Genomic DNA, 27835 nt, shown 5'->3' with positions numbered 1-27835 from the left:
GGCGCGACGGCGGAGGCCTCTTCTCAGGGCGCAGGGTCGGGTCCCGGCGTTCGACGGCTTCCCGGCCTCAGCCCGCTCGGGCGGAGCGTCCCTTCGGACCCGCCCGGCCCCGAGAAGCCGAGCCCCGAAGCTCGGCCCGAGAGGCGGCCGCCGCCTCCTGCCCTGCCCGCTTCCCCTCAGCCGCCGCCCCTTTCCGCCAGCCCCGGCAGGCCCGGCCCGCTCGGCACCGCCCCTTCCGCCGCGGGCCGCGCGGGCGGGTCCGTCCGCGCGACGTCAGCACCGCCCACCGCGCCCGCCACAGCCCGCCCGGCCTCGCAGCGCGGCAGCGGCGGCGGCGGCAGGTCCCTCCCAGACTCGGCCCAGGGAGGCGGCAGCACATGGCGGCCGCGGCGGCCATGAGCGCGCCCCCGACCCGCCCCAGCCCGCCCTAGAGGCCGCCGCCGCCGCGCCACGGCCCCGCCGCCCCGCGCCCCGCCGCCCGCGCCGCCGCGCGCCCCCCGCCCCGCCGCCGCCATGGGCGTGCAGGGCTTCCAGGACTACATCGAGAAGCACTGCCCGAGCGCCGTGGTGCCGGTGGAGCTGCAGAAGCTGGCTCGGGGCAGCTTGGTGGGCGGCGGGCGGCAGCGGCCCCCGCAGACCCCGCTTCGCCTGCTGGTGGACGCTGACGACTGCCTGCATCGCCTGTACGGAGGCTTCTACACCGACTGGGTCAGCGGCGGCCAGTGGAGCCACATGCTCGGCTACCTGGCGGCGCTGGCCAAGGCCTGCTTCGGCGGCAACATCGAGCTGCTGGTGTTCTTCAACGGCGCGCTGGAGAAGGCGCGGCTGCACGAGTGGGTCAAGCGGCAGGGCAACGAGCGCCAGACGGCGCAGCAGATCGTCAGCCACGTCCAGAACAAGGGCACGCCGCCGCCCAAGGTCTGGTTCCTGCCGCCCGTCTGCATGGCCCACTGCATCCGCCTGGCGCTCATCCGCTTCCACGTCAAGGTGAGGCCGGGGCCGGGGACGCTGGGGTCCGTCGAGCCGAGGTTCTGGGCGGAGCCCGGAGGGCTGAGGTCCAGGGGTGTCCGGGGTCGGTGCTGGGCCTGGGGCCAGGAAGGCTAGAGTCACTGGACACCGGGTTTGCAACTGTGCCTGGGTCCGGGACCAGTAGCCAGGAGGGCCGGGGTCAGCGCTGGGACTGTGTCGCTCGGATCCGAGGTCGGAGTTGGGCCTACTTCCTGGGTGCAGGGGTCCAGAAAGGCTGGGGTTCGTCTGGGGCCGAGGACAGGGAGAGCTGAGGTCACTCCGGCTTAGAGAAGGTGCAGAGCTGGGGGCTCGGGGCCGGATCCCCGGGACTGGAAGGGTGCTGCGGGGCCTGGGATCAGGGGGCGTCCGCAGTCAGTGTTGGGTCTGGGTTCCGAAGGCTGAGGTCGATCAGGCCAGAACCAGGCCCTGGTGTTCCCGAGCCTTTCTCAGGTGCAGCCGCCCGAGGGGGTCCCCTGAGAGTGGACGGGGGTCCCCCGAGAGCTAGCTGGGCGCCGTCGGGGCCGGGCGCAAGATGGACGTCCGGCGGTGCAGGCCGCGCACAGTTCAAGCCCGCCTCTTGCCGGCCCTCCTGCCGGGCCTGCTCGGGCTCCACAGGCGAGTCCACACTCGGGAGGGTTGGTGGAAGTTCCGACCCGAACTCGGTGTGGCCGTGTCATCATCCCCAAGGCCCCGAGTGTCTCCCCTGGTTTAGCTTCAACAGAACGCTCGTTTTTTTTCGGATTTCCGGTTCTTGGCGAGCAACAGGTTTATTTTGGAAGCCTGAGGCATAAACCTCAGGCTAGTTGGGGGTTGCCCGGTCCAGGGAGAAGGCGGCTGCTGGAAATGCTAGCGCTGCCCCTGCCCTCGCGAGTGTCCTAGTCGGTGACAGAAACTTGTGTAAACCAGTGCAGTGGCCTCTTCAGCGAGATGAAGGGAATCACGCACCGTTTACTCTAGTTGCAGGATTTCAAGGACTTGTAAATTTTGACAGGATAGAGTTTTTGTCAGTGGTGTGACTTTCAGAGTCTCTGTGCTTAATGTCGTTTCGTTTTGTGCATGTGATGGAAAAAGAAGTTTCTTAAAACCAGGGGTTAAGCCCAGTTTTGAGCCGTGAAGTGCAAGGTGCACCTGCAGGACTATTTTTCAGGCGTTCAGTAAGTGTTGAGTGACCTTCCACTGTGCCCTGATGGATGGAAATCAGAGCTCCTCATTGTGGGCCTCTGCCCTGGCAGAGGGCTGCAAGGGCTCGGTGGCTGAAACTGGACCAGTGGGAGCTCTGTGGCCCAGCTGTGACTGTGAAGATAAGCGCTTCAGGGATCCTGAACTTGAGTTTTGAGGGTTTGCCTTTACGTTGCCCTTTTGAAAGGTGTATTTGGGGGACTGTTTTCCTTAGCTCTGGCCACTCTGTCTTCCATCTTGTTGTTCTTTGATTTCTGCTTGGGATTGTGGTTGGGCTCAAAGTTTGTGAATTTCTCCTTCTCTTCCTGGTTGCCCCTGCTGCCTAGGATGAGATGGTGGTAGGTGAGCGTAAGATGACAGCGGAAGTCCCACCCAGGATCCTGTGGCAATTGGTGAAGCGGTTTCTGTGTCTGTGGGAGGAGGTGGCTGGGAAGCTGGCGATTGGCCTGTGAGCCTGGCAGACAGGCAGGGCAGTTCTGCAGGCAAGTTCGTGTGAGAGGAAATGAAGTGTGTGCCTCTCACATTTTCTGAATTGGAGCCTGGGGCACTGAGATGCGATTTCTCTGCTGGGCTCTGCATCCAGAGAAAGGATCAGCAGAGTGCTCTTGGTTTTATCTTGTTCTGAGATGGCAGATAGCACTTAGAGACAGGAGGAGCTTTAGTTGTTTTAGATGACAACAATGCTGTATCCTTAACGAGGCAGGTACCACTCAAGGGAACACTGAAAATACTACTTGGGATTAGAGTCAGTATGCATACGCCTGGTCACTGTATCTAGAAGAACTGTTCAAACGCTTTCTTCAATGGTAGATTTTCTTTGTATTGAGCTTCCTGTCCCTACCAGGTATTTTGAATTTTGGCCAATCCACGTTGGGAAACTTAAGCGTTAAATCATGTTTGAGTTCACCTCTTTCCCTTAGGTTTCTGGGTGTGGGATACTTCTGCCTATGTTACGCTTTTGGTGAGCTTTTTAAACTCCTTTAGCTCTGGCGTGATCACTTACCTGGCAACTTGACCTTTTAATGCCTGAGAAATGTAGCTCTTAAGAATTTCTCAGCAACCAAAAGAGATGTCAGGAGGTTTAGGTTCAGTGGCAGGCAAAAATAGATTCTCCCTTTCCTCACTGAGAATCCCTTAAGCCTTGCAGAAGGGCTGCTTTTTAAATGGAATTTTGACAACCTTGCCTGTCTGGAAGAGGGTGAAGGGACAGATTTATCAGAGGCTGGAAGACCATTAATAGTAGAAGGGGACAGCAAGGGAGATCTGTAAGCTTTAAAAAAAGCAGACATAGTTCTGGGCTACTTTAGAAAAAAGGAAAACAACTGCATGCACTTTGCTAATTTCTAAAGGTAGCACCATGTTTACATAAGAATGATTTTGAGTCATTTAGAAAAAACTAGTGCTTAATGCTCTGTTTAAAGGAGTGGAGCTGCTTTTAAAGAGATGCTCATTAAAATAGTTAAAGAGTGCAAAACCTTGATGAGCTATCACCCTGTCCCTGTTCGAATGACTACAATCATAGCAACACTGACGGTCCCAAGTCGGGGCAAGGATGCTAAGTAGCTGGATTGCAGGCTGGTGGGGATGCAGAGTGGTACTGCCAAGCTGGGGAAGTTTGCAAGTTTCTTATACTTAAACAGTCTGGCTCCCTGGTCTCTGCTTAATGAAAGCTCCTTTTGTTTTTTCAATTTAAGACTAAGGCAGCGGCCTCTCAGTGTTGCTCTCCAGATGCCTGCAGCAGCCTGGGCTGAGTCAGGGGGAAGCTGGAGGCTAGGGATTTCCTCCAGGTTCCCACATGGGTGGCAGTGCCCTACGTACTTGAATCATCCCATGCTGTTTCCCAGGGTGCTCATTAACAGGAAGCTGCAGTCAGGAACAGAACCAGGGAGTCAGCGTAGGTACTCTGCAATGGGGAGAGTTTATTTTTTGTTTATTTGTTTTAGGATTTATTTATTGGAAAGGCAAATTTACCGAGAGAAGGAGAAACAGAAGAGAAGGCTATTCATCTGCTGGTTCACTCTTCAAATGGTCGTAATGGCCAGAGCTGAGTTGGTTAGGAGCCAGTTTTCAGGGTGTCCCACTGGGATGCAGGGCCCCAGTGCTTTGGCTGTCCTCTGCTGCCTTCCCAGGCCGCAAGCAGGGAGCTGGATAGAAGGTGGAGAAGCTGTGGCATGTACTGGTGCCCATATGGAATCCTGGTGCTTACAAGCTAATTGAGTCATCATGCTGGGCCCTTGACTAATATTTTAACTACTAGGCTAAACCTACAACTTTGAAAAAATTCTTTTTAAAGATTTATTTAGTTTTACTGGAAAGTCAGATATGCAGAGAGGAGAGACAGACGGGAAGATCTTTAGTCTTCTGATTCACTCCCCAAGTGGTTGCAACGCCTGGAGCTGAGCCGATCCGAAGCCAGGAGCCAGAGCCTCGTCCAGGTCTCCCACGCAAGTGCAGGGTCCCAAAGCTTTGGGCCATCCTCGACTGCTTTCCCAGGCCACAAGCAGGGAGCTGGATGGGAAGAGGGGCTCCCGGGACATGAAGTAATACATGCCTGGTTGTTCTCTACCTTAACATGGACTATTTAGGAAGAATAGGAAGGAGCTATTGATGTGTGCAGAAACTTGCATGAATCTTCAAAGAAGCTTTTATTTAAAAAAAAATTATTTTTATTGCAAAGTCAGATATACAGAGAGGAGGAGAGACAGAAAGGAAGGTTTTCTGTCAGATGATTCACTCTCCAAGTGACCACAATGGCTGGTGCTGCGCCGATCCGAAGCCAGGAGCCAGGAGCTTCCTCTAGGTCTCCCACACGTGGGTGCAGGGTCCCATGGCTTTGGGCCGTCCTGGACTGCTTTCCCAGGTCACAAGCAGGGAGCTGGAAGGGAAGTGGAGCTGCCAGGATTAAAACCGGCGCCCATATGGGATCCCCGGTGTGTTCAAAGCAAGGACTTTAGCTTTTAGCCGCTATACCACCGCGCTGGGCCTTAAAGAAGCTTTTGTATTAAATGATAGAAGCTGGATTTGGAAGGTATGATTCTATGTATATGATGTTGTTGTAAAGATAAATTTATATATAATGAGCGATTATCAGAAGGGACAGTGGTAGGGAACCTTTTGAGCTTGATGGAATTCTGAATCGAGAGTAGTTATTTTAAATCAGAAATATATATCAAAACAAAAAGTTTTGCCATATGAAAATTTAAACATTTGAAAGATACTTGTAAATGAATTGGCATGAATACTGTGTACTTATGGATAAATGGGACATTTGTCTTGCCAGCAAAGGTACCATCTCATTGATCTCTGCTGATTTATAGGTTGGCAGAAAGGTGTAAATTCCTGTCATCTTTGCTTAGAGAATCTGGTTTGAGTTAGAGAGTATTTGTTGTTAGTATAAAAATCAAACTTTTTGTATGGAAGCAGTTTTTGTTTATTTAATTACTAGTAGTTGACTACGTATCAACAAATTTTATTTGGGGCCCTGAACAACCTAACTTCAACTTATTTTCACAAGTTAGTTGGAGAATTTCTGTTTTTTTTTTTTTTTTCTTTTAAAGATTTATTTATCTTTATTGGAAGGACAGATTTACAGAGGGAGAGACACAGAGAAAGATTTTGTCTGCTAGTTCATTCCACAAATGGCTGCAACGGTCAGTGCATAGCCAGCACCTTCTTCCGGATCTCACTTGGGCACAGGGTCCCAAGGCTCTGGGTCTTCTGAAAGTACTTTCCCAGGCCACGAGTAGGGACCTAGTTGAGAAATGAAGCATTTGGGGCATAAACTGCTGTCCTTACTGGATCCAGGAACTGACAAGGCGAAGATTTAGCCACTGAGCCATTGCGCCTAATCTTTGAAACTGAAGTGAGCGACTTGTTTGTTTAAATATTGGTGACATTGGACCCCTGGAGCTCTCCCTGTGTTTCTAGCATAGATCTGCAGTGTAGGTGTGACCATTTAGGAAAAAGTCCTTCAGATAAAAAAAAAATGGAAATTTACTTTTCTTTGATTTGTAAAGTCTAGACACAGAAATTTTCCATCTGTTGGTTCACTCCCCAAATGCCCATAACAGCTGGGGCTGGGCCTTGCAATCCCACAGAGTCCCAGATGCCGCCCCCTAGGGTCTACCTCAACAGGAGGCTGGAATCAGAAGAGCACGTGGAATGTGGGCATCCTAGCGGTGTTGTTAATGCCTGTGCCAGATACCACCCAGCGTCACATCTTGAGTTTGCTCTCACTGGGGTCTTGTTAAATCAGTGCTATAGCATATGCACTCGGATCTGCCCTGAAATGACAGTTGTGTTGTAAGTCAGTGGAAGAATGTGGGGGCAGGCTGTGACTGCCAATTTTCCTGGGGAGCATAAGGTGCTTGTGTTTGGGGCTGCTGATCTCTCTGGGGAACCTCTTGGGGAAGTGAGCACCTGCCCTCAGAGCAGATCCCTGCCAACCCCTTCCTTACACTGGCTTTCCCCTTTAGCCCTCAGAGCCCGGCTCACCCCGTTTTACACAATCTGCTGATCATGTAGTCACTAGTAACCCCTTCAAGAGGGAAGTGGAGTGCTGAGGTCAAAGTTCAGGTTCATTGTGTAAGTGCTCTGGGTGTGCCTACCTGCTTCAGGTCAAGGCAGCTTTGATAACAGAACTGGAGCAGCTAGGTTTCCAAATGGAAGGAAAGTCCCTATCAGTAGACCTAAAACCTCAGGACGTTTTTAAACTTTGTTAGGAAATACTGAAAGTTCAGATTGAACATATTGGAACTCAAACAAGTCTCCTGTTTAGAATGTGCACTTTTTCTGGTGTACTGGTTTTATAAATGTAGTCATGCATTACTAAATGATGGGACATTCTGAAGTACATCATTATGCAGTTTGATTGCACACCTTGGAGTATGCACTTACTCTCACCTAAGCTATGTATAGCTGAGTGCTCCTGCACAAACCGGTACAGCAGATTGCTATACTGAATGTTGTAGGAAATTGTAACACTATGGGTAGATATTGTATGTCCTAATATGTCTAATGATAGAGAGCGTAAACATACTAGGCCGTGGGAGTTTTAAAAATTCCATTGTGGTTTAATGGAGCCACTGTTGTATTGCTTCTGCTGTTGACTGAACTTGATTCAGCACAGTGTCTTTGAGGTTCACTCATGTTTGTTTTTAAAGACTAAATCATAGTCCATTGTATATTTGTGTACTCCATTTTGTTTGTACATTATAGGGTGATGGACACCCAAGTGGCTTCTGCTTTTGACTGTTTTTGCGTAATCAATAATGTTTCTCTGAGCAAATTATGCTAGTTTATGGTCTAGTACCTGCTTTCACTTTTAATTGTATACTCAGAGGTGAAATTGCTGGGTCAAAGGTTAATAGATTTAACTTTTTAAGGAAATTGTCATACTGTTTTTCACAGTGCCTGTGTAAGCCATTTATTTTATATCATGCATTATGCAGTGTTATGTATTATTAAAATATTGTCCTAATGTTTAGTATTAATGCATTAACACTATATTTTATTTAGCAGTTGGCTTTTCTATAAGTATGTAAAAGATCATTCCAAACCTGTAGTTAGAATTTTAAATCCTTTTTAATGTTTCCATAGCGTTTTGTAATTTATCCCATCCCTGTGGTTGGTACACTCATGCTATAGATCTAAGGCTGTGCACATTTTAAACACTGCAAGCTGGTTGAATCAGCATTGCCAGACCTGCAGATTGTTCAAGAAATCCAGATTTTATTTGAAATTATTCGTAGAAATGCCAGCTAAGGGGCCTGGTGTAATGGTTTACTGGTTAAATCCTCACCTTGCAAGTGCTGGGATCCCATATAGGCGCCAGCCAGTTCATGTCCTGGGTGCTCCACGACCCCCTGGCTCCCTGCTTGTGGCCTGGAAAGCAGTAGAAGGCAGTCCAAAGCCTTGGGACCCTGCACCTGTGTGGGAGACCTGGAAGAGGCTCCTGGTTCCTGGCTTCAGATCTGCTCAGCTTCCACCATTGTAGCCACTTGGGGAGTAAGTCAGTGGATGGAAGACCTTCCTCTCTCTCCTCCTTTCTGTGACTTTCTAATGCAAATAAGTAAATTTTTTTTTTTTTAATAATGCTACCTGGGAAAAACAGGGTTTTAGGACATATTGATTCACTCATTTGAAATGATTTACAGAGAGAAGGAAAGACAGATCTTCTGTCTACTTCTCCTCTCCTGAAGTGGCTGCAATGGCCGGAGCTGAGCTGATCTCTGAGTCCCTCATGCAGGTGCAGGGTCCCAAGGCTTTTGGCCATTCTCTACTGCCTTCCCAGGCCACAAGCAGGGATCTGGAAAGGAAGTGGAACAGCCCGGGATCCTGGTGCATGCAACGTGAAGACTTTCACCAATAAGCTACTGTGCTGGGCTCAGGATTTAATTTTTATTTTAAGATTTATGTATTTATTTTGAAAGTCAGGTAAAGAGAGACAGAGGAAAAGAGAGAGAGAACATGTGCACACACACAAGAGAAATCTTCCCTCTGCTGATTCACTCCCCAGATGTCTGTCAGGCTGAAGTCAGGAGCTTCGTCTCGGTTTCCTACATGTTGGTAGGGGCTGAAGCGTTCAATACATCTTCTGGTGATTTCTCAGGCCATTAGCAAGGAGCTGGTTGGGAAGTGGAGCAGGTGTGACATGAACTAGTGTCCATGTGGGATGCTGGCGTCCCAGGTAGCAGCTTTACTCACTGTACCATGACACCAACCTCCAGAATTATTTCTTGATCCACCAATTTGTGATTTGAGCAATAAAGCAGATTAGTATTCTTTCTTTTCTGTCTTTGAGCTTAGCCTACTGTTTTCCCTTCCGCCTTGTTAAATCTTTATCAAAGCACTTTTAGTTGAGATCTCCAGGGTGAATTCTGGCTCCAAGGTTTGGTCAGTCCAGTGCCAGCTGTTGCAGGCGCTTGAGGAATGAACTGGGAGACAGAATCCCTCTGCCTCTCAAATGAATAAAGATAGTTTTTTTTTTTTTTTTTTTAATTAGGAAAGAAAGCTCTTCCACTTAATTTTAAAGATTTATTCATTTTACTTGGAAGACAGAGTATAGGGAAGAAGGGAAGATACGTATTTTCCATCTGCTGGGTCACTCCCCAAGTGTGGGGCCAGGCAAAGCCAGAAGCCTGGAACTCCATCCATGTCTCTTACATGGTGAGAGGCCCAAGTCCTTAGTCCGTCTTCCATTTTTCCCCCTCAGGTGCATTAGCAGGGAGCTAGATGAGAAGTGAGGCAGCTAGGACGCACTGATACTCATATGGGATGCCAGTGTCGAAGGTGGTGGCTCAACCCACTGTGCCACAACCCCAGCCCCAAAGGAAATCCCTCTGTTTTTGAAATACTTTACCTACCTGCCACCATTCTCCCCAGTGTCCCTTTATATGTGTTTCCCTGTCATAGCCTACAGTACAGCGTCTGATGAGGCTAATTCTCTTTGTGCCTTGTCTACCACCTGTCACTGAGGACAGCCCGAGCACACACAGCAGCACTGTTTGCGTGGGTACCTTGTACTTCCTTCTGCTCGCGTGTGAACTGCCTGAGATCAGAGACATAGTGCATACCTGTGTCCCCTGTGTATCTGCAGTATAGGCACTTATTTTATTTGATCTTACTTTATTTTTTTGGAAAGTTACATATATCAAGAGGGAGATCTTTCGTCTACTGATTCACTCCCCACGTGGCCACAACAGCCAGAGCTGCGCCGATCTGAAGCCAGGAGCCTGGAGCCTCTTTCAGGTCTCCCATGGGGGCACAAGATTCCAAGGCTTTGGGCCGTCCTTGACCACTTTCCCAGGCCACAAGCAGGGAGCTGGATGGAAAGCAGGGCAGCGGGGTTAGAACTGGCACCCACATGGGATCCCAGTGCGTTCAAGGCGAGAACTTTAGTCACTAGGCTACTGCACCAGGCCTGGCACTCATCTTTTTAATCAGTATTTGCTGTATGCTATTGTATAGCCAGGCAAAATTATTTTTTAATATCTGGGTCGTTTGCCATTATGTAGGATTATTTTCTTACTTTAAATTTCTTACGCTGTGGTTCCCGCCCTTCTCCTGCCTCTTTTTTTTTTTAAGATTTATTTTATTTTTATTACAAATTCAGATATACAGAGAGGAGGAGAGACAGAGAGGAAGATCTTTCTTCTGAAGATTCACTCCCCAGCTGACCACAATGGCCAGTGCTGCGCGCATCCAAAGCCAGGAGCCAGGAACTTACCTCAGGTCTCTCACGCGGGTGCAGGGTCCCAAGGCTTTGGGCCGTCCTCGACTGCTTTCCCAGGCCACAAGCAGGGAGCTGAATGGGAAGTGGAGCTGCCAGGATTAGAACCGGCGCCCATATGGGGTCCCGTTGCATTCAAAGCGAGGACTTTAGCCACTAGGCCATGGCACTGGGGGCCCAACCTCTCCCCCGCCCCCACTTCATTTTTAAATCATTTATTTATCTAAAGGCCAGAGTGATGGAGAGACAGATCTTCCATCCACTGGGCTGCGGCTCAGATGGCTGCAGTAGTCAGGGCTAGATCAGGCCAGTCTGGAGTGAGACACTTCTTCCAGATCTCTCATGTAGGTGGCAGGACCCAAGTACTTGAGCCATCATCCATTACCTTCCCAGGCACATTAATAGGAAACTTGATCATCAGAAGCGGAGGAATTGGAACTTGAACTGGTGCTGTGATATGGGGTTTCCGCATTGAATCAAACCGAAAGATGCTCACGGTAGGGGGTGGGGAGAAGTATTTGCTTTAATAATTTTCCTGTATTATTGTTTAGAACTGTCTGAGCTACTGTACAACATTATATTTAGTCAAAGGCCAGTGAGAGGTTCCCAGTTTGGGCTGACAGCTTAGATTTTTGGCTGTGTCTGGAGGCATTTTTGCTTGTCACAGTTGTGGGGAGGGGTTGTTGGTTGTAAGCATCTGTTGGGCAGAGGCCAGGGGTGCTGCTTCTAGTCTACAGTGTACAAGAGCCCAGTAGGGAAGAATCGCCTGCCCCCAAATGGAGTTGTTATTCGGACTAAGGCAGGGAAATCTTGGCGTGAACAAATAAAAAAATTCTAGGCTAATGCCATGTAAATATTTGAAACAGATTTCTAAATATAAAAGAAAGAAGAGACTGAAAATATAGATTAATTTTCTAGATTAAAATATGTGCATAAAAGGGTATTTTTAAGTCTGTGAAATTGGAATTAAAAGACACTTTTATTTTGGTGCAGAATAAATTTGAAACCAAAAGTATTATGGGTCTGCCAAAAAGGTCATAAAAATCTAAATGATGAAGAAAAAGCATGCATGGTTGCAAATTTTTTGCATCAGAATAAATTTCTAAAATTATATCTGAAGATTTATTAGAAAGAGAGCTTCTGTCTACTGGTTCACTTCCTAGGTGCTTGAAATAACTTCCAGGTGGCACTAAGCTAGAAGCTGTGGTCGCAGTCCAGGTCTCCCACCTGGGTGACCAGAACCGTTCACTTGAATGATCTCTACTGAGCCCTGGTGTTTGCATGAGGGTGAGCTGGAGTCAGGAGCCGGATCTGGGCATCTTCATAGGTGCTTTCAATGCCTGTCCCTAAATTTATCTTAGAAATATATATATTTTTTATTTTTAATTTTGATGATGTTGAATAGGTTGGGACGGGTTAAGGATTAGGGGAAAGTGGGTGAGACCATTGTTTCCAAATTTTCTTCTTCCTGTATCAGCGGGAAGGGAAGAGATGAGGGGAGAAGCCACCCCTAGTCTCCCAACTGCCTCAGGACCCTGGGATGGGGAACAGCCACCGAAAGTCGTCCCAGGGTCTCCAATGTGGAACATGCTCCAAGGGCTGCTCAAGTGGTTTTTTTTTTTTTTTTTTTTTTGAATTTTTGATGATCTATAGTTGATTAGGGTACAATGGATCAAGGTCTAGAGAAAAGTGAGTAAGATCATTGTTTCCACGTTCTCCTTTCTGTATCTGGGGGAAGGGGATGATAAAGGAAGAAGCCATACCCAGCCTCCCAACCATCTTGGGGGTCCCCTATGTGGGGCATGCTCTGAGAGCACTGCTCAAGTGGTTTTGATAATTCAGTTCTGAATTGCTGCCAGTCTCACCACTCCAATCATGATGAAATAAATCCCTAGAATCCACTGACCGACATAATCCACGTTAGTCTCCATTTGCCTAAATTTTTACTGCCAACACTTGCCTGGAGTAGTTGATCAATTTGTTCTGTCCTCCGTCCTCTACCGTTGTACAAGAGTATCCTCTGGAGGCTCCAATGTACTGCCATATCCTTCATGTGCATTTGGATATGCTGTCCACTGCTCTGTGTGAGCCACTGAGGAGGCCCAGCTCTAACATAAGCACTCCACAGTCAGACCATGGAACCTACAATTCTCTCCATGGCTGGGGTTCTGAGTCCAGTGGATCAGTTGGGAGGCCCAGTTTTAACACATGCACTCTACAGTTATACCACAGATCCTGTAATTCTCCCCATGTTCTGGGTCTAGCAGTTTAGCTGGGGGATCCCCAAACAAGCCTTGTCTGAGGTGATCCCAGACCTGACTCTTTTGTGTGCCTGCCAGTATGGAGTCTGGCTCAGTCCTTCAGCCACTTGAGGCTACGCACACACTGGTAGTTGCAATTGCTAAGTCAGTTCTGTCTCCAGCCCTATCTCTTACACAAACCTATGGGTGCTGTGACCCACCCCTTCCTAGCCCACTACAAGCTTGGCCCTCAGCTGTGGGAACTGTGGCCTAGTCGGAGTAACCCCTAATAACCCCCACCAGACCTGCCCCAGCCCTGGTTCCTGCACATCCTGTATGTGCAGCAGACGGGTCCAGTCTGTTCCACATCCCATTCAGCTCTTGCACACATCAATTGCTGTTGGAGTCTAGTTCAACCCAACTGACCCCACTATCCAGCCCATACTGATGCTGGCGAGGTTTACCACCTTTCTAGGGGGACCCTCCCACAGCCCTGGTTCTCATGCTCATCAGTGGGAGCTGCAGCTCATTAGAGCGGAGTTCACAGTTTCCCTCCTGGGCCCACTCTCAACCAGATCTTGTTCTTTCCAGGTGGTTCTACAGTTTAGCCTGGCAGGACTTGCCCCTATACCCAGCACTTGCCAGCTGATGCTACGGCAAAGCCCAGCCGCCTACACTTACTCTTGCTCATGCATGCAGCAGTGGAACAGTCGCTTTGTCCAGCCTGGCTCTCCCCCAACCCAGTTCACATGCAGGCCAACAGGTGTTGTAGCCCTGTCCAGCCTGGTCTGCCTCCAGTCCAAGTTCTCACGCTTACCAATGGGGGTAGTGGCCCAGCAGGGGAGCCCATGTTGCCCACCCCACTGGACTCACAGTCCCCCCATCCTGTGTTTCATGCATGCTGGTGGGTGCTGTGGCCCAGTCTAGCATGGCCTGCCTCACCTTGGCATCCATCAGTGGATGCTGTGATATGGCTTGGCCCTGTCTTCCCCCAGTTCTGGCTCATGCTGGTGAGTGCTGCGGCCTAGCCCAGCCCAACCTGGCCTGTCCCACACTTCATCCTGGTTTTTACATCTGCCAGTGGGTGTTACAAACTGGCCTAACCTGGCCTGCCACCGGACCTGATCAACATATATGTTGGCAAGTACTACAACCTGGCCTGTTTTGGGCTGCTCCTTGCTTAGGTTCACCTGCAGGGACTGTGTCCTGACAGAGGAGTTCCCCAAGCTCCTCTATTGGGTCTCCTTCCATTGGCAGATCTCATGCATATCAGTCAGTGGGTCCTTGGCCCATCCTGACCTCGCCTGCCTCCTGTCCTAGCAGGAACAGGGGCCTTGCCCAACTGGCCCACACCCGTTCTGATTCTTACTACTGGATGTTACAGCCCAGTCACATCTGGTCCACGCCCAGACCCAGCTCATGTAGTTCACCGGGTGCAAGACCTAGCCTAACCCGTCCTACACTCACCCTGGCTCTCACGGGTACCAGCAGGTGCTGGACTCTAGCCCAGTCTGGCACACCCCACATCAAGTCCACACCCATGCTGAGGGACACTGCAGCCATGTCTTACTCAGTTTGCTGCCTCATTGCAGCTTTCAAGCTCACCAGTGGGAACTGCAGCCCAGCTGGGGCCTCCCCTTAGCTCTCCAACCAAGCTTGTTCCCAGCCATAGATCTTACATGTGTTGGTGGTTGCTCTGACACGGCCTGGCATAACCAGTCACCTGGCTTGGCGTTTGCCCTTGGATTCTGCAGCCTGGCACTGTCTGGCCTGCCTAGCCCTTAGTCCCAACTCTTGCTGGTGGGTGCTGCAGTGGAGCCCTGGCCATTTTGCTCCCATCACTGGCTCAAGCAAACTGATGGGTGTGATAGCCTAGCCCAGCATGACGCGCCCCCTATCCTGGCCTGGCTCTCCCCAACCAACTCATACACTTGCCGATGGGTGGAGTTACCTGGGATTTAGAAAGAGAATACTGTCATGCCCCCAGTTGTTGCCATTTCTCAATAGTCTTGGAATAGAGGAGCTTTTTTAAGGGAAATAATAGATTTTCCATGTTGGCATTTTACTGTTTAGTGAGGGAAGTGTCCTGGAGAGCTTGTTGTTAGAAGGGACTTTTCACAAGTGTGAAGTGCCCCTCGGGAGCTGTGGAGTTGTGACAATCTCCTGAGCATATCAGGAGTATGCAGATGATACTGTCTGAAGTTGTGTTACTCTCAGGTTCATTTTCTTAAATTCCTTTTTAAAAATGATTTATTTGTCTATTTATTTTCAAAGAGTAACAGAGGAAGAGACAGAACAAGCAAGATCCTCTGTCTGTTGGTTTATTTTCCGGATGGCTGCAACGGTTGGAACTGGGCCAGGCTGAGGCCAGGAGCCAGAACTTCTGGGTCTCCCATATCAATGCAGAGGTCTGAGGACATCTCTTGTTTTCAGTTCATCGGCAGGGAGCTGGACTGGAAGATGAGAGCCAGGACACAAACCCACACCCATGGGAGATTCTGGTGCTGATGGTGACAGCTTTGCCAGCTAAATCACTGACCTCTCCCTGAATTCTTGTAATTAAATGTTGGTGTCTAAATGTTTGAGATGAAATTTTAATGAGAATAAAACTGCTAGGATTTAGATAGTATCATAGGTTAAATTGATTCTGAATGCAAATAATGTGGATATTTCCTTCTATTTACCTGTTTTATTATTTTATTTTTAAATTTATTTTTATTGGAAAGGCAGATTTATAGAGAAGGATCTCCTGTCTGCTGTTTCACTCCCAGGCAGCCTTACTGGTCAGAGTTAAGCTGATCTGAAGCCAGGAGCCTGGGGCTTCCTCTAGGTCTCCCATGTGGGCAGAGTCCCAAGGCTTTGGGCTGTCCTCTGCTGCTTTCGCAGGCCACAAGCAGGGAGCTGGATGAAAAGTGGATCAGCCAGGACATGAATTGGTGCTAATATGGGATCCTGGTGTTTGCGAGGTGAGGATTTGGCCACTGAGCCATTGTGCTAGGCACTATCCCTCCACTCCCTTTTTAAAAGGTGTGTTTTTTTGAAAGGCAGAGTTACAGGAAATGAGGGAAAAGCAGAGAGGGATCTTCCATCTTCTGGTTCACTCCTGTATTGACTACAAAGAGTGGGGTTGGGTTGGGCTTGGGTTAGGTGGAAGGCAAGAGCCTAGAGCTCTACCCACGCCTCCACTGTGAGTAGCAGGGGCCCAAGTACTCTTGCCATTTTCCGTTGCTTTTCCAGGCATGCCAGCTGGGAGCTGGATCAGATGCACAGCAGTGGTGACTCCAGGGTAAATCCATTAGGGATTTCACTGTTGCAGATCAGCATTCTAACCCATTGAGCTACAATGCTAACCTCGCTTTGACCATTTTATGGTTTTAATATCTATGAAGTTTAGTTCTACTGTTTAATGAACCACTCCTTTATTTTTTAAGGGAGATAAAAAGTTTTATTAACAAATAAGCATTGAACCAAATTTGCACATTACATGCAATTTGATTAAGTCACAGTGACAAAAACTCATCTTTTTATCTAGCCTGGCAGGTGTCCATTACATATATATGTCAGTTGTTATTATCCAGAAGAAAAAATAAAACGGCTTTTTGGCAAGTAGGAAGTTCTGTTTTAGAACCCAGCTCCAGACATGATAACAAGGCAAGGCAATGCCCTTCATTTTGCAAGACTGATATTCTGTACCCATTAAACAACAGCTCTTTCCATTCTTCCCTACATCTAACCTCTGGCTGTCATCGTTTTGTTTTCTGTTTCATTTCTTTTCCTTAAGGATTTATTTTTTATGGAAAGGCAGATATATGGAGAGACAGAGAGGAAGATCTTCATCTTCTAGTTTACTCCCCAAGTGGCTGCAGTGGTCAGAACTGAGTCAGTCTCAAGCCAGGAGCAAGGAGCTTTTTCTGAGTCTGCCATGTGGGTGCAGGGAGTCAGCATATATCAGTGTGTCAGCATAGTTACTTATTTATTTTAATGAGGGGAAGGTAGGGAATGCCAGCTGGGACCCACCACTCTGACCCCTAGATGGAGGCCCTGCAGATTGCCCTGGGAAGGGGGTCTGGGATTTATTAGAGTGTGGGCCTCTAATAAATCCTCCAGTTCCTGCCAGGGGAGGAATGACTTTGTGTGTGTGTGTGTGTTTAAACTGGACTACTGCACTTGCAGGTGGGTGAGGGAGCCAAATTGGGGTTTAGAGGAGAAAACCAGAGGGCATGCCTGGGTCAGACCAAGGCACCTCCCCATGTGGGAAACCTGGGCTGGGCTCAATACCATTGCCCACTGCCTGCTGGCACACACATAGACTGGGGCTAAGGGTCATGCCTGGCCGGGCTAGGCTGCAATACCTGCCCGTGAGCATTGGAGCAGGTGGTGGGCCATATCAGACTGGGCTGGAGCACTTGCCAGAAGACAGGAGAACTGGGTTTGGGGGCTTGTCTCTGGGACAGTAGCACCTACCAATTTACATGGAGAGCTGGGGTCTAGCCCACCAGGCTGGCCCATAGAACTCACCTGACAGAAACCCGCATGACAGGAGAGGATGGCTGTGAGGTACCCTGGGTGTGAGATACCCTGCTTCTTTGAGCTGGTGTGAAAGGAATCTGAAGGGAACAAATCCATGTTTTTCTTCATGCCAGCAGGTCTATTTATGACAGCCTGTAGTGTTTCGGGCCCTTTATGAAAAGCATGAGAAACCTTTTCACATAGCTTACTCAGGAATAAATAGTACTGACATTTATCGAGCGCGTCCTATGTGAGAGTGATTCTTAGCTGTTTCGTGTGGTTTGTTTAATCATCCCAGCTATTTTGTGAAGGAGAGGAATGCTGTTACTTTGGCAGATGGAGGGAAGGGGGTGCAGTGGAGTGTCTCACCTGGAGGCAAATGCAGATCTTCGTTCACTGGCAGAGGCTTCGCTGTCCATCAGTCAGTAATGGTGCTGAATTTCCTTTGCAGGAGCTTGCCCAACCATTACTTTTTAGAAATAACAAATAATCTGTCAAATAAGTTTCATAAATTTTTATTCAGTAATGCTTGTGCAAATGGCAAGTTTTATATGCATTTTTTTTAAAGATTTATAGTTTTTTTTGGGGAAACTCAGATATATAGAGAGAAGGAGAGACAGAGTGGAGGATTTTCCATTGATGATTCATTCCCCATGTGGCCGCGTCGGCTGTAGCTGCTCCAATCTGATGCCAGGAGCCAGGAACTTCTTCCGAGTCTCCCTCACAGATGCAGGGTCCCAAAGCATTGGGCCATCCTCAACTGCTTTCCACAAGCAGGGAGCTGGATGGGAAGTGGAGCTGCTGAGATTAGAGCTGGTGCCCATATGGGATCCGGGCCCAGGCCAGGCAAGACCTTTAGCCACTAGGCTATTGCTCTGGGCCTTAGAAAAAATGTTTTTGGGCCCGGCAGCGTGGCCTAGCAGCTAAAGTCCTCGCCTTGAACGTGCTGGGATCCCATGTGGGTACCGGTTCTAATTCCGGCAGCTCCACTTCCTATCCAGCTCCCTGGATAGGACGGCAGTCGAGGACGGCCCAAAGCCTTGGGACCCTGCACCTGTGGGAGACGTGAGGTAAGTTTCTGGCTCCTGGCTTCGGATCAGTGCAGCACCGGCTGTTGGGGCCACTTGGGGAGTGAATCATCGGATAGAAGATCTTCCTCTCTGTTTCTTCTCTCTGTACATCTGACTTTGCAATAAAAATAAATCTTAAAATAATTTTTTTACAACATTTTTAATGATGAATCTTGAAACTGTTGTCCAGGAATCTGTGCTTGGTTCATGTTAGTACTTTTTGGGAGCTGCCGTGGATTATTTTGCTGCAGTTTGAACATGTCAGTGCTAAGGTCCCAGGATGAGGCTGTGGGTAGGCATCTCTCATCTGACTGTCTCAGGCTGGTGTTGCTTGGTGTATGGCTGCACCAAGGCCTCAAGGAGGGCTGAAGTGGCTGCTCCTCTGGCTATGCACAGAAGCTTCCGGTTTTAATTCTTTCATATTTTGGGACACTTTTTAAAAAAATTTTACTTTTATTTGAAAGGTAAAGTTTTAACAGGGGGAGAAGGAGAGACAGGGTGAGAAGAGCTTCCATCCGTTGCTCTACTCCTCAGATGGCTGTAAATGTCAGAGCTGAACTAATTTGAAGCTGGTAGCTAGAAAGTCCGGGTCTCACGTGGGTGCATGGGCCCAAGGTCTTGGCTGTCCTCTGCTGTTTTTTTTTCTTTTTCTTTTTCTTTTTTTTTTTACAAAGTCAGATATACAGAGATAGGAGGGAAGATCTTCCGTCCGATGATTCGCTCCCCAAGTGACTGTAACAGCCGGTGCTGCGCTGATCCAGAGCCAGGAGCCAGGGACTTCCTCTAGGTCTCCCACACAAGTGCAGGGTCCCAAAGCTTTGGGCCATCCTCAACTGCTTTCCCAGGCCACAAGCAGGGAGCTGGATGGGAAGTGGAGCTGCCGGGACTAGAACTGCCGCCCATATGGGATCCTGGTGCGCTGCCGGGCCCTGTCTTCTGCTGTTTTCCCAGGCCGTAAACAGAGAGCTGGATTGAAAGTAGAAAAGCCAGCACATGAACCAGCACCCATTTGGGATACCAGTACTGCTAGTGGAAGATCAGTGTGCTGGGGGTGGAGGAACATCTTTAGTTGCATTTTGTTTTGGTACTTCTGGCAGGTGTGGCAGATGTAAATGCAACTTTTGGTAGGGATGATGGTGTCTTGCGTCCTCGGCGGGGGCTGTCAGGCTTGGCTCAGCTCAGAACGTGGTGCGAACTGCCTTTGGGAGAGTTCACCCTCCAAAGGTAAAGACTGCTTGTAAATTACTAATTTGGTAAAGTTTACAACATTATAAAAATGTATTAATCTTCTCAACTTATATTTATTGGTTTTTATTCAGTCCTAAAGTTTAAAGTTAAGTTCAAGTAAAGTTAAATTAAAACTAATAAATACATGGTGTATGCAGCCTGAGCCAGGAGCTGGAAGGCTGGGGAGAAAGGGGCAGATACTGAGGTGAGAAGGAGGAGGCTAAAGAACCTCCCGTCTGCCAGGCTGCAGTTTTCCAACACACAGTCCTATTAATGTGTATTTCTAAGTGAATCATTTCTTAAGCTCCAGAATTTTGTTCTGATTCCATTCACACTTTGTTTTGTTTTACAGGAATCAAATCTTCCACCAGGTTTTTTACCAGAATTTCTTTGATAATTTTTTTTCTTTTGAAGGGTTTATATATTTGTTTCTAAGAGATCTTTCATCAAACAGCTGACTGCAGTGGCTAAAGGCTTAACTAGGCCACAGCCAGGAGCCAGGAGTTTCTCCTGGTTCTCCCTGAGGGTGGCAGGTGCCCATATCTTTGGGATGCTTTCTGCTGCTCTCCCATGTCATAATCAGGGAGCTGCACTGGAAGTAGAGCAGCTGGGATTTGAACTGCTTGCTGTATGGGAAGGTGTCACAGGTGCCTTCCTATTACACCCCAGCACTGGCCGCTTTGATTTAAATCTTTCTGTTTTTAAAAAAATTTTTATTTGCAAAGTCAGGTATACAGAGAGGAGGAGAGACAGAGACAGAAGGGAAGATCCTGTGTCCAATGATTCACTCCCCAAGTGACTGTAACAGCTGGTGCTGCGCTGATCCAGAGCCAGGAGCCAGGAACTTCCTCCAGGTCTCCCACACGGGTGCAGGGTCCCAAGGCTTTGGGCCGTCCTGAACTGCTTTCCCAGGCCACAAGCAGGGAGCTGGATGGGAAGTGAAGCTGCTGGGATTAGAACCAGCGCCCATATGGGATCCCTTTGCACTCAAGGCAAGGACTTTAGCCGCTAGGCCATTGAGCCAGATCCTGATTTAAATTTTTTTTAAAGATTTATTTTATTATTTTTATTGGAAAGGCGGATATACAGAGAGGAGAGACAGAGAGGAAGATCTTCTGTCCGATGATTCACCCCCCAAGTGAGCACAACGGCCGATGCTATGCCGATCCAAAGTCAGAAGCCTCTTCCGGGTCTCCCACGTGGGTGCAGGTGCAGGGTCCCAAAGCTTTGGGCCATCCTCGACTGCTTTCCCGGGCCACAGGCAGGGAGCTGGAAGGGAAGCGGGGCTGCTGGGATTAGAACCGGCCCCCATATGGGATCCCGGGCGTGCAAGGCGAGGACCTTAACCACTGTGCCACCACGCCGGGCCCCTGATTTAAATCTTAAGGATAGTTTCTGAGTGTCTTATTAATATTGTCAGTTGCTTGATCCCATATATTCACTTGTAAGTTTATAATCAGCGAAGCTCCATGCTTTTGTAGGCATTGCTCTGTCTCAGCTGGACTGTCTCGGAGGTGACTGTTTTGTGGTAATGGGCTCTTTGAGATGGCTGTTTAGCCCGCCATTCATTTTTTAGGCCCCTATTTTTTCTACTTTATTCATATGAAGTGTTTTAGAGGCAGTCTTTTGGCTGATGTCTTTTAGAGGATTGACTTTTTAAAAAACTTTCCAATTTGGACTACATTTTATTTGTAGGATGGTTGTGAAGATGAGAAGTTCCCAAATATTCTTCATTTGACTTTCATAATGTTTCCTTTCCACTGGCTCATACAGTGATGAGAAGCAAGAACTTGGCCTTGGTGAAACAACTGTGAACCAAACTACAAGCACGGCTGTCAGCTGTGTTTCCACCAGGGCCTTTGTCTGAGACACCTGCAGGACCTGCTGCGTTAGGTCCCTCTCTCCTCAGGCCCTTTCCAGTCTGGGACAGCTTTTCTAGTTGCATTTTGTGATTCTGACACTTTTTGAGAGTATTAATTAGGTATTTTATTGGCTTTTTTCTTTTATTTTAAGAGTTACTTATTTTTATTAGAAAGGCAGGATACAGTGAGAAGGAGAGACAGAGAGAAAGATCTTTCATCTGCTGGTTCACTGTCCAAGTGGCTGCAGTGGCCAGAGCTGAGCTGATCTGAAACCAGGAACCAGGAGCTTCTTTTGGGTCTCTCATGTGGTGCAGGGTCCCAAGGCTTTGGACCATTTGCAACTGCTTTCGCAGACCACAGGCAGGAAGCTGGATGGGAAGTGGAACAACTGAGACATAGATTGGTGTCCGTATGGGATTCTGTTTGCTTGGAGGTCGAGGATTAACCAGTTGAGCTATAATCTGGTCCCTGCTGATTTTGAAGAGTTACAGAGAGAGGGTAGACACAGAGATCTCTGCTAGTTCATGCCCCCAAAGGCTGAATCTTCTGGAGCTGGGCCATGCTGAAGCCAGGAGCCAGGAGTTTCATCTGGGTGTCATGTGAGTGGCAGGGACCTAAGGAACTTGTGCCGTCTTCTGTTTTTTCCCAGGCCATTACGGAGCTGGATCAAAAGTGGAGCAGTCTGGACACAAAACGGTACTTGTAGGATGCTGGCATCTCACTCTTTATGTATCATGCACAGTGCTGGGTATGGGGGCAATTTCAAGTTGGCTCCTAGGACCCTGCTGATCCTGCCCTGTTTGGGGACTGCTGTTGGCTTCCAGCATAGTTTGGACTTATTAGGTTTCCCTTTTCTGAGGAGATGTCTCGCCACAGGGGTGGTGCTCACCCCTGGCATCTAGGTCTGTGTGTAGGGGGCTGCACTGTTCTTACTGCCTGTCTCCTAAGTGGAGTCCTGCACCTCCAACCCATTTCGGTCTTCTCGCCTTGTGTGTAGTTTGCTTCTCTGAAGAGGAGAACGTGGCTCGTGGCTTGCTCACGTGTGGTTTAGGGGACCCTAGTACTTATGAAAAAAGACTTGGGAGCTATTAACCTGACCCAGTAGACACACTGGCCAAGTAGAACAGTGTTTATCTTAAGTTCCTGTCAAATAGTTTCCAAAGTTCCCCAGGCTGCTCCTTTTTAAAAGTTACTTTGTACACTTATAATAAAATTAGCTACATGGGGTACAACTGAGCTTTGTCCTGGCATTCCCTGACATTCAAGGCAATTTACTTTGTAGAATTATTTATTTATTTGAAAGAGTTGAAAGAGGCTGGCAAGAGAGGGGAAGAGAGATCCCATCTGCCGGTTCACAGCCAGGATCCCTGCAACAGCTCGGGCTGGGCCAGGCTGCAGTGAGAGGGGGTTGCCATTCCTGTCAGGCCTCCTGCGTGGTCGCAGGGACACGAGTGCTTGGCTCATCTTTCACCCAGGAGCATTAGAGGAGCAGCTGGGAATTGAACTAGGGTGCAGTACCACTACCCCTATGATTTTTATTTGTGTGTCATAACTCATTCTTTGTGTTGTGTAATTGTGAGCTTCTTTTTGTTTTTAAGATTTATTTATTTATTTGGAAGGTAGAGTTACAGAGTTCCATCTGCTAGTTCACTTTCCAGATGACTGCAACAGCTGGAGTAGGAGCCAGGAGTTTCCTTTGGATCTGGCATGGCCTTGGGCCATCCTGTGCTGCTCTCCCAGGCCATCAGCAGGGGCTGGGCTAAGGAAACCACAAGTTATTTAGTCACCATTGGAGATGGCAGTCTCTGGGTTGGCCTTGTGGCATTTCAGGGCCAAGTTGTTATTTTCTTAGATAAGGTAAAATGAGTTTCAGCAAAGATAAGAAAACAAGAATTTTAAAGGTTGGAGGAACATTAAAGATCCTTACCTTTCACCTTGGTAGCTGGACTGGCTGTGCTGGCAGGGGGAATACTGAATTCCTGGATGGGGCCCCAACACATTTTCCCCCTGGAGAAAGGCGAGTGAGGAGTGGGGCTTCTGCATTTGCTGCAGGTGTTCGTGGGTGCGGCTCCTTTATCTTTTTCTTTCAGGATATTCCACCCAGCTATTTGCTTAGTGCTGTGTGTGCTTATGGGGAGGATTAAAGTATTGTTAATTATTTGTCAGTGAGAATTGTAGTGAATAATAGTAGTGTATTAATTTTTTTTAAGAATGCCAGTCTGAAGTTCAATATTCTGTGCAAGAAGGAGTTCAGTTGGGAGCTGCAGGAAGTGATTGCACAGAGCCCCCATACCACTTGCCTTGTGACTCACAGGAAGAGCTGTAGCCTACCAATTTTGATGGATAATTTTAAGGAGACTTTGGGGACCCACAAAAGGAGCTCAAAATAGAAGTTTTTAATCTGTCTGTGTCTTTTGGGTGCCAGGTGGCAAGGCAGACCATTGATAAAAGATGTAATTTTTTTCTTTCTCAAAGAGTTCCTTTTAACTTTTTATAGAACTGTTTTAAAGTTTGCTTTTTTTCCCCAGTGTTGTTTTTTCAAACAGAGTTTTATACAATTGTACGTATATGATGTTGTGTTTGGAAATGACTTAGTTTAATATTTAATTCTAAGTTTTCCCCAGGCTTCAGTAGTACAGTGTAGTTGGTTTATTTACCTGTATCAATAATGGTAACTCTCTTTTTCTTAGAAGTAAACCATCATACTTTTTATGCTTTTAATGTCATTTGCTGAGTTGGTTTCTTGGACTGTATTTCTGGAGTGAGGTTACTATTGTGGGGCGCAAGCGAGATCACGCCAGACATGTCTAAGGCTTCTTAAGGAGTCTTTATTAGTCAAGCTTGGTGATAATAGAGCACACTAGAAAGAGCAGATCACAAGTCTAGCCGCTGTGTGTTGTTTAGATTGAGGTAAAGCAGCATCCTCTCTTTGTAGTCTAAGAAATAGAATGCTATTTGATTAATTGGGTTTCTTTTTCTTATCAAGTGAAGTATTTTTATTAAAATAATGGCCCGGAAAATGGAGGAAATAGTTTTTTTCTTTCAAGATGTATCTTTTTTTATTTTTTTTAAAGATTTTATTTATTTTTATTGCAAAGTCAGATATACAGAGAGAAGGAGAGACAGAGAGGAAGATCCTCTGTCGGATGATTCACTCCCCAAGTGACCGCAACGGCCCGGTGCTGTGCCGATCCAAAGCCAGGATCCAGGAACTTCTTCTGGGTATCCCACGTGAGTGCAGGATCCCATGGCTTTGGGCTGTCCTCCACTGCTTTCCCAGGCAACAAGCAGGGAGCTGGATGGGAAGTGGAGCTGCTGGGATTAAAACCGGCGCCCATGTGGGATCCCGGTGCTTTTTTTTTTTTTTTTTAAAGATTCATTTTTATTATTTTTTTATTGGAAAGGCAGATATACAGAGAGCAGAGACAGAGAGGAAGATCTTCCGTCCGATGATTCACTCCCCAAGTGAGCGCAACGGGCCCATACTATGCCGATCCCAAGCCAGGAGCCTCTTCCAGGTCTCCCACGCGGGTGCAGGGTCCCAAAGCTTTGGGCCGTCCTCGACTGTCTTCCCGGGCCACGGGCAGGGAGCTGGAAGGGAAGCGGGGCTGCCGGGATTAGAACCGGCGCCCATATGGGATCCCGGGCGTGCAAGGCGAGGACCTTTAACCACTTGCGCCACCGCGCCGGGCCCGATCCCAGTGCTTTTCAAGGCTAGGACTTTAGCATGGGATCATGGTGCTTTTCAAGGTGAGGAGCTGCTGGGCCATCGCACCAGGCCCTCAAAATACATCTTAAAATTTTTTGCTTTGTGGGCCCAGCATGGTAACCTAGTGGCTAAAGTCCTCCACTTGCATGCACTGGGATCCCATAAGAGTGCCAATTCGTGTCCCGTCAGCCTTGCTTCCCATCCAGCTCCCTGGTAAAGCAGTTGAGGATGGCCCAAAGCCTTGGGACCCTGCACCCACGTGGGAGACCTGAGGGAAGAGGCTCTCAGCTCCTGGCTTTGGATTGGTTGCAGCCACTTGGGAAGTGAATCATCGGATGGAGGATCTTGCTGTCTTTCCTCCTCTCTCTATATATCTTACTTTCCAATGAAAAATAATTAAAATTTTTTTGCTTTGTTTTTCAGTGAGATTTTTTTTACCTCTAACGTCTCAACAAAAATCATTTGTTATCATGCCGTTTACTATAAACTTGAAGGAGAAAGGCAATAACTCAGCAGTGATGTACGCTAAGCTTTTCTCAGGTGGGAATGTGTGAGATCTGTATGTCACAGCTCTATTAGCTGTTGGTACATGTGAGCATCCAGCTCTTGATCTTAATTGTGAACTTATTTTAGTTTGGAGTTTCATTAAATGTAGCCACCCATTAGACAACATTTCTAGAATTTTAAGGTAAAGGACACATGTTTTTCTTCTGTCAGGCTCTCTGGAGAGTTAATTTTCCACTATCTTTCTTGATTTTTCACATACTTGAAAAGCAGAGCCACACTCAGATTTTTTTTTTTAAATATTTATTTATTTTATTTGAAAGGCAGATAGACAAAGAGAAGGAGAGAGGGAAAGGAGAATCTTTCATCCTCTGGATTATTCCCCAAATGATTGCAACGGCTGGAGCTGAGCTGATTTGAAGCCAGGTGCTGGTAGCCTCATTTGGGTTTTCCTTGTGGGGTTAGAGCCCAAGGCTTTGGGACGTCGTCCACTGCCTTCCCAGGCCACAAGCAGGGAGCTGGATGGGAAGTGGGGCAGCTGGGATTCAAACTGGTGCCTACATGGTATTCTGGTGCATGCAAGGCAAGGATTAACCAGAGGAGCCATTGCCCCAGCCCCCAGAGAGATCTTCTGCTTGCTGGTTTACTCCCCCAAAGCCTCCAGGAGCTAGCTAGGGTGAGCCAGCTGAGAGGAGACTGGAGTACATGCAGTTCCTCCACAAGAGTGGCAGGGGCCGAACATCTGAACTCTCACCTGCCGCCTCCCAGGCTGCGTTAGCTGGAAGCTGAATCGAAGTTTGAGCAGCCAGTCTCAAACTGGCACACTGATAGTGGCATTCCGAGCAGCAGTTTAACCCTCTGAACTCCAGCAGCGGGAAGTAGGAGTAACCCAGCTCCATGATTAGCTGCATCGTCTGCGTGGTGTATAATGCTCCTTTCTAAATTGCATTCTCCATTGCACAAACACAAAACCTGCCAGGACTTCCTGAGTGGATATGGCAACCCCCAGGCACAAAATCAATGCCTTGGACTTCAGGCATAGTAGAACATGCTTTTGTTGCTTCCGTGTGTAGTTTTAGGACTTGGCAAACTGGATACCTTGGTACTGCTCAAAGGTGTTGCTTTTCTGTTTCCTCTTGTGTGTCATGGTGGTGCGCGGCAGTGTAGATAGGCCATGGTGTGATTAAGTGGCAGCTTTTCAATCACTCCAAAGTCCATTCACTTATAGCCAGTTCCCTCAGTGCTCCTGACATTGTAAAAGAGAATAAGTGTGGACCGAGTGCCTCAGGAGCATGAGGGCTAGTGTGGTGATGGGTAATAGCTTGGCATTTATTTTATTTACGTCTCTTTAACATCTTACCTAGTTTGAGAAAACTGTTTATGCTGCCAAAGTTGTGGCATAGTGTGTTAAGCCACAGCTTGCCATGCCGACTTCCCATAAGTGCCTGTTTGACTCCTGCCTGTTTTATTTCTGATCCAGTTTCCAACTAATGTCCCGAGGAAGCAGCAGAAAATGGCCCACTTACTTGGGCCTCTGCCATCCTGTAGAGGAGACCCGGAAGAAGCTCCTGACTTTGACCTCGCCTAGTGCTGGCTATTGCAGCCATCTGGGGAGTGAACTAACAGATGAGAAAAAAATCTCCCGCCAGCCCACTGCTCCCCTCGTCACCCACTGGGAACTTCAAAATCAGTCAATCAATCAATCAATCACTCAATCAATCGACCAATCTTTAAGAAAAGAAAACGCAAACTAAAAAACCTGCTTTGATTTCACTAAGAGGGGGTACTTCATTTTCTCCCTCCTGTTTACTTTCTCCCCTCCTTTGCCCTGCTCCCTTTCAGTGTCACAAGATGGTCAATAGCATTTTGTGTGTTTTAAGGTTTTTTTTTTGTTTGTTTTTAAGATTTGTTTTAATTTGAAAGGCACATTAAAAACATGATACAATTCCATAGGCTCGGGGATTTCCTTACACCCTCCTGTACACCCCTTCTTCCCTACTGTTCCCCCGTATTATTACAATAGTACAGTCCTTCAGCAAGGGTCACAGTCTGCCTTTCTGTTGTCCAAGTGCAGATAATGATGGCAGTCCAGCTCTTTCCTTGGGAGTCCTGTTATTCATGAGTAGAGTGGTGATCTGCAGAATCTCCAACGTATCTTCACTTTGAAAGATTTATTTATTTATTTTTTATTATTTTTTCATTGGAAAGGCAGATATACAGAGAGGAGAGACAGAGAGGAAGATCTTCCGTCCGATGATTCACTCCCCAAGTGAGCACAATGGGCTGATACTATGCCG

The 27835-nt window shown here is 47.9% G+C and overlaps 1 protein-coding gene across 8 annotated transcripts in view; it reads left to right on the top strand.

The window, feature by feature from the left end:
* The first annotated feature begins 443 nt into the window (after positions 1-443).
* The window catches only part of FAM120A (family with sequence similarity 120A), a 112401-nt gene continuing 85009 nt past the window's right edge, over positions 444-27835 (top strand). For all 8 annotated transcript variants that reach the window (XM_040963204.1, XM_040963201.1, XM_040963200.1 and 5 more), the window contains exon 1: positions 444-987. In XM_040963204.1, coding sequence (XP_040819138.1) covers positions 514-987 — 474 coding nt within the window. In that variant the 5' untranslated portion in view covers positions 444-513. The remainder of the gene's footprint in view (positions 988-27835) is intronic.

Source organism: Ochotona curzoniae, unplaced genomic scaffold (genome assembly GCF_017591425.1).
Source record: "Ochotona curzoniae isolate NIBS_2020 unplaced genomic scaffold, NIBS_Ocur_1.0 scaffold_3208, whole genome shotgun sequence".
Taxonomy (NCBI): Eukaryota; Metazoa; Chordata; class Mammalia; order Lagomorpha; family Ochotonidae; genus Ochotona; species Ochotona curzoniae.
Note: the sequence above shows the minus strand (reverse complement) of the source record. Positions and strands in the feature narration are given on the sequence as shown.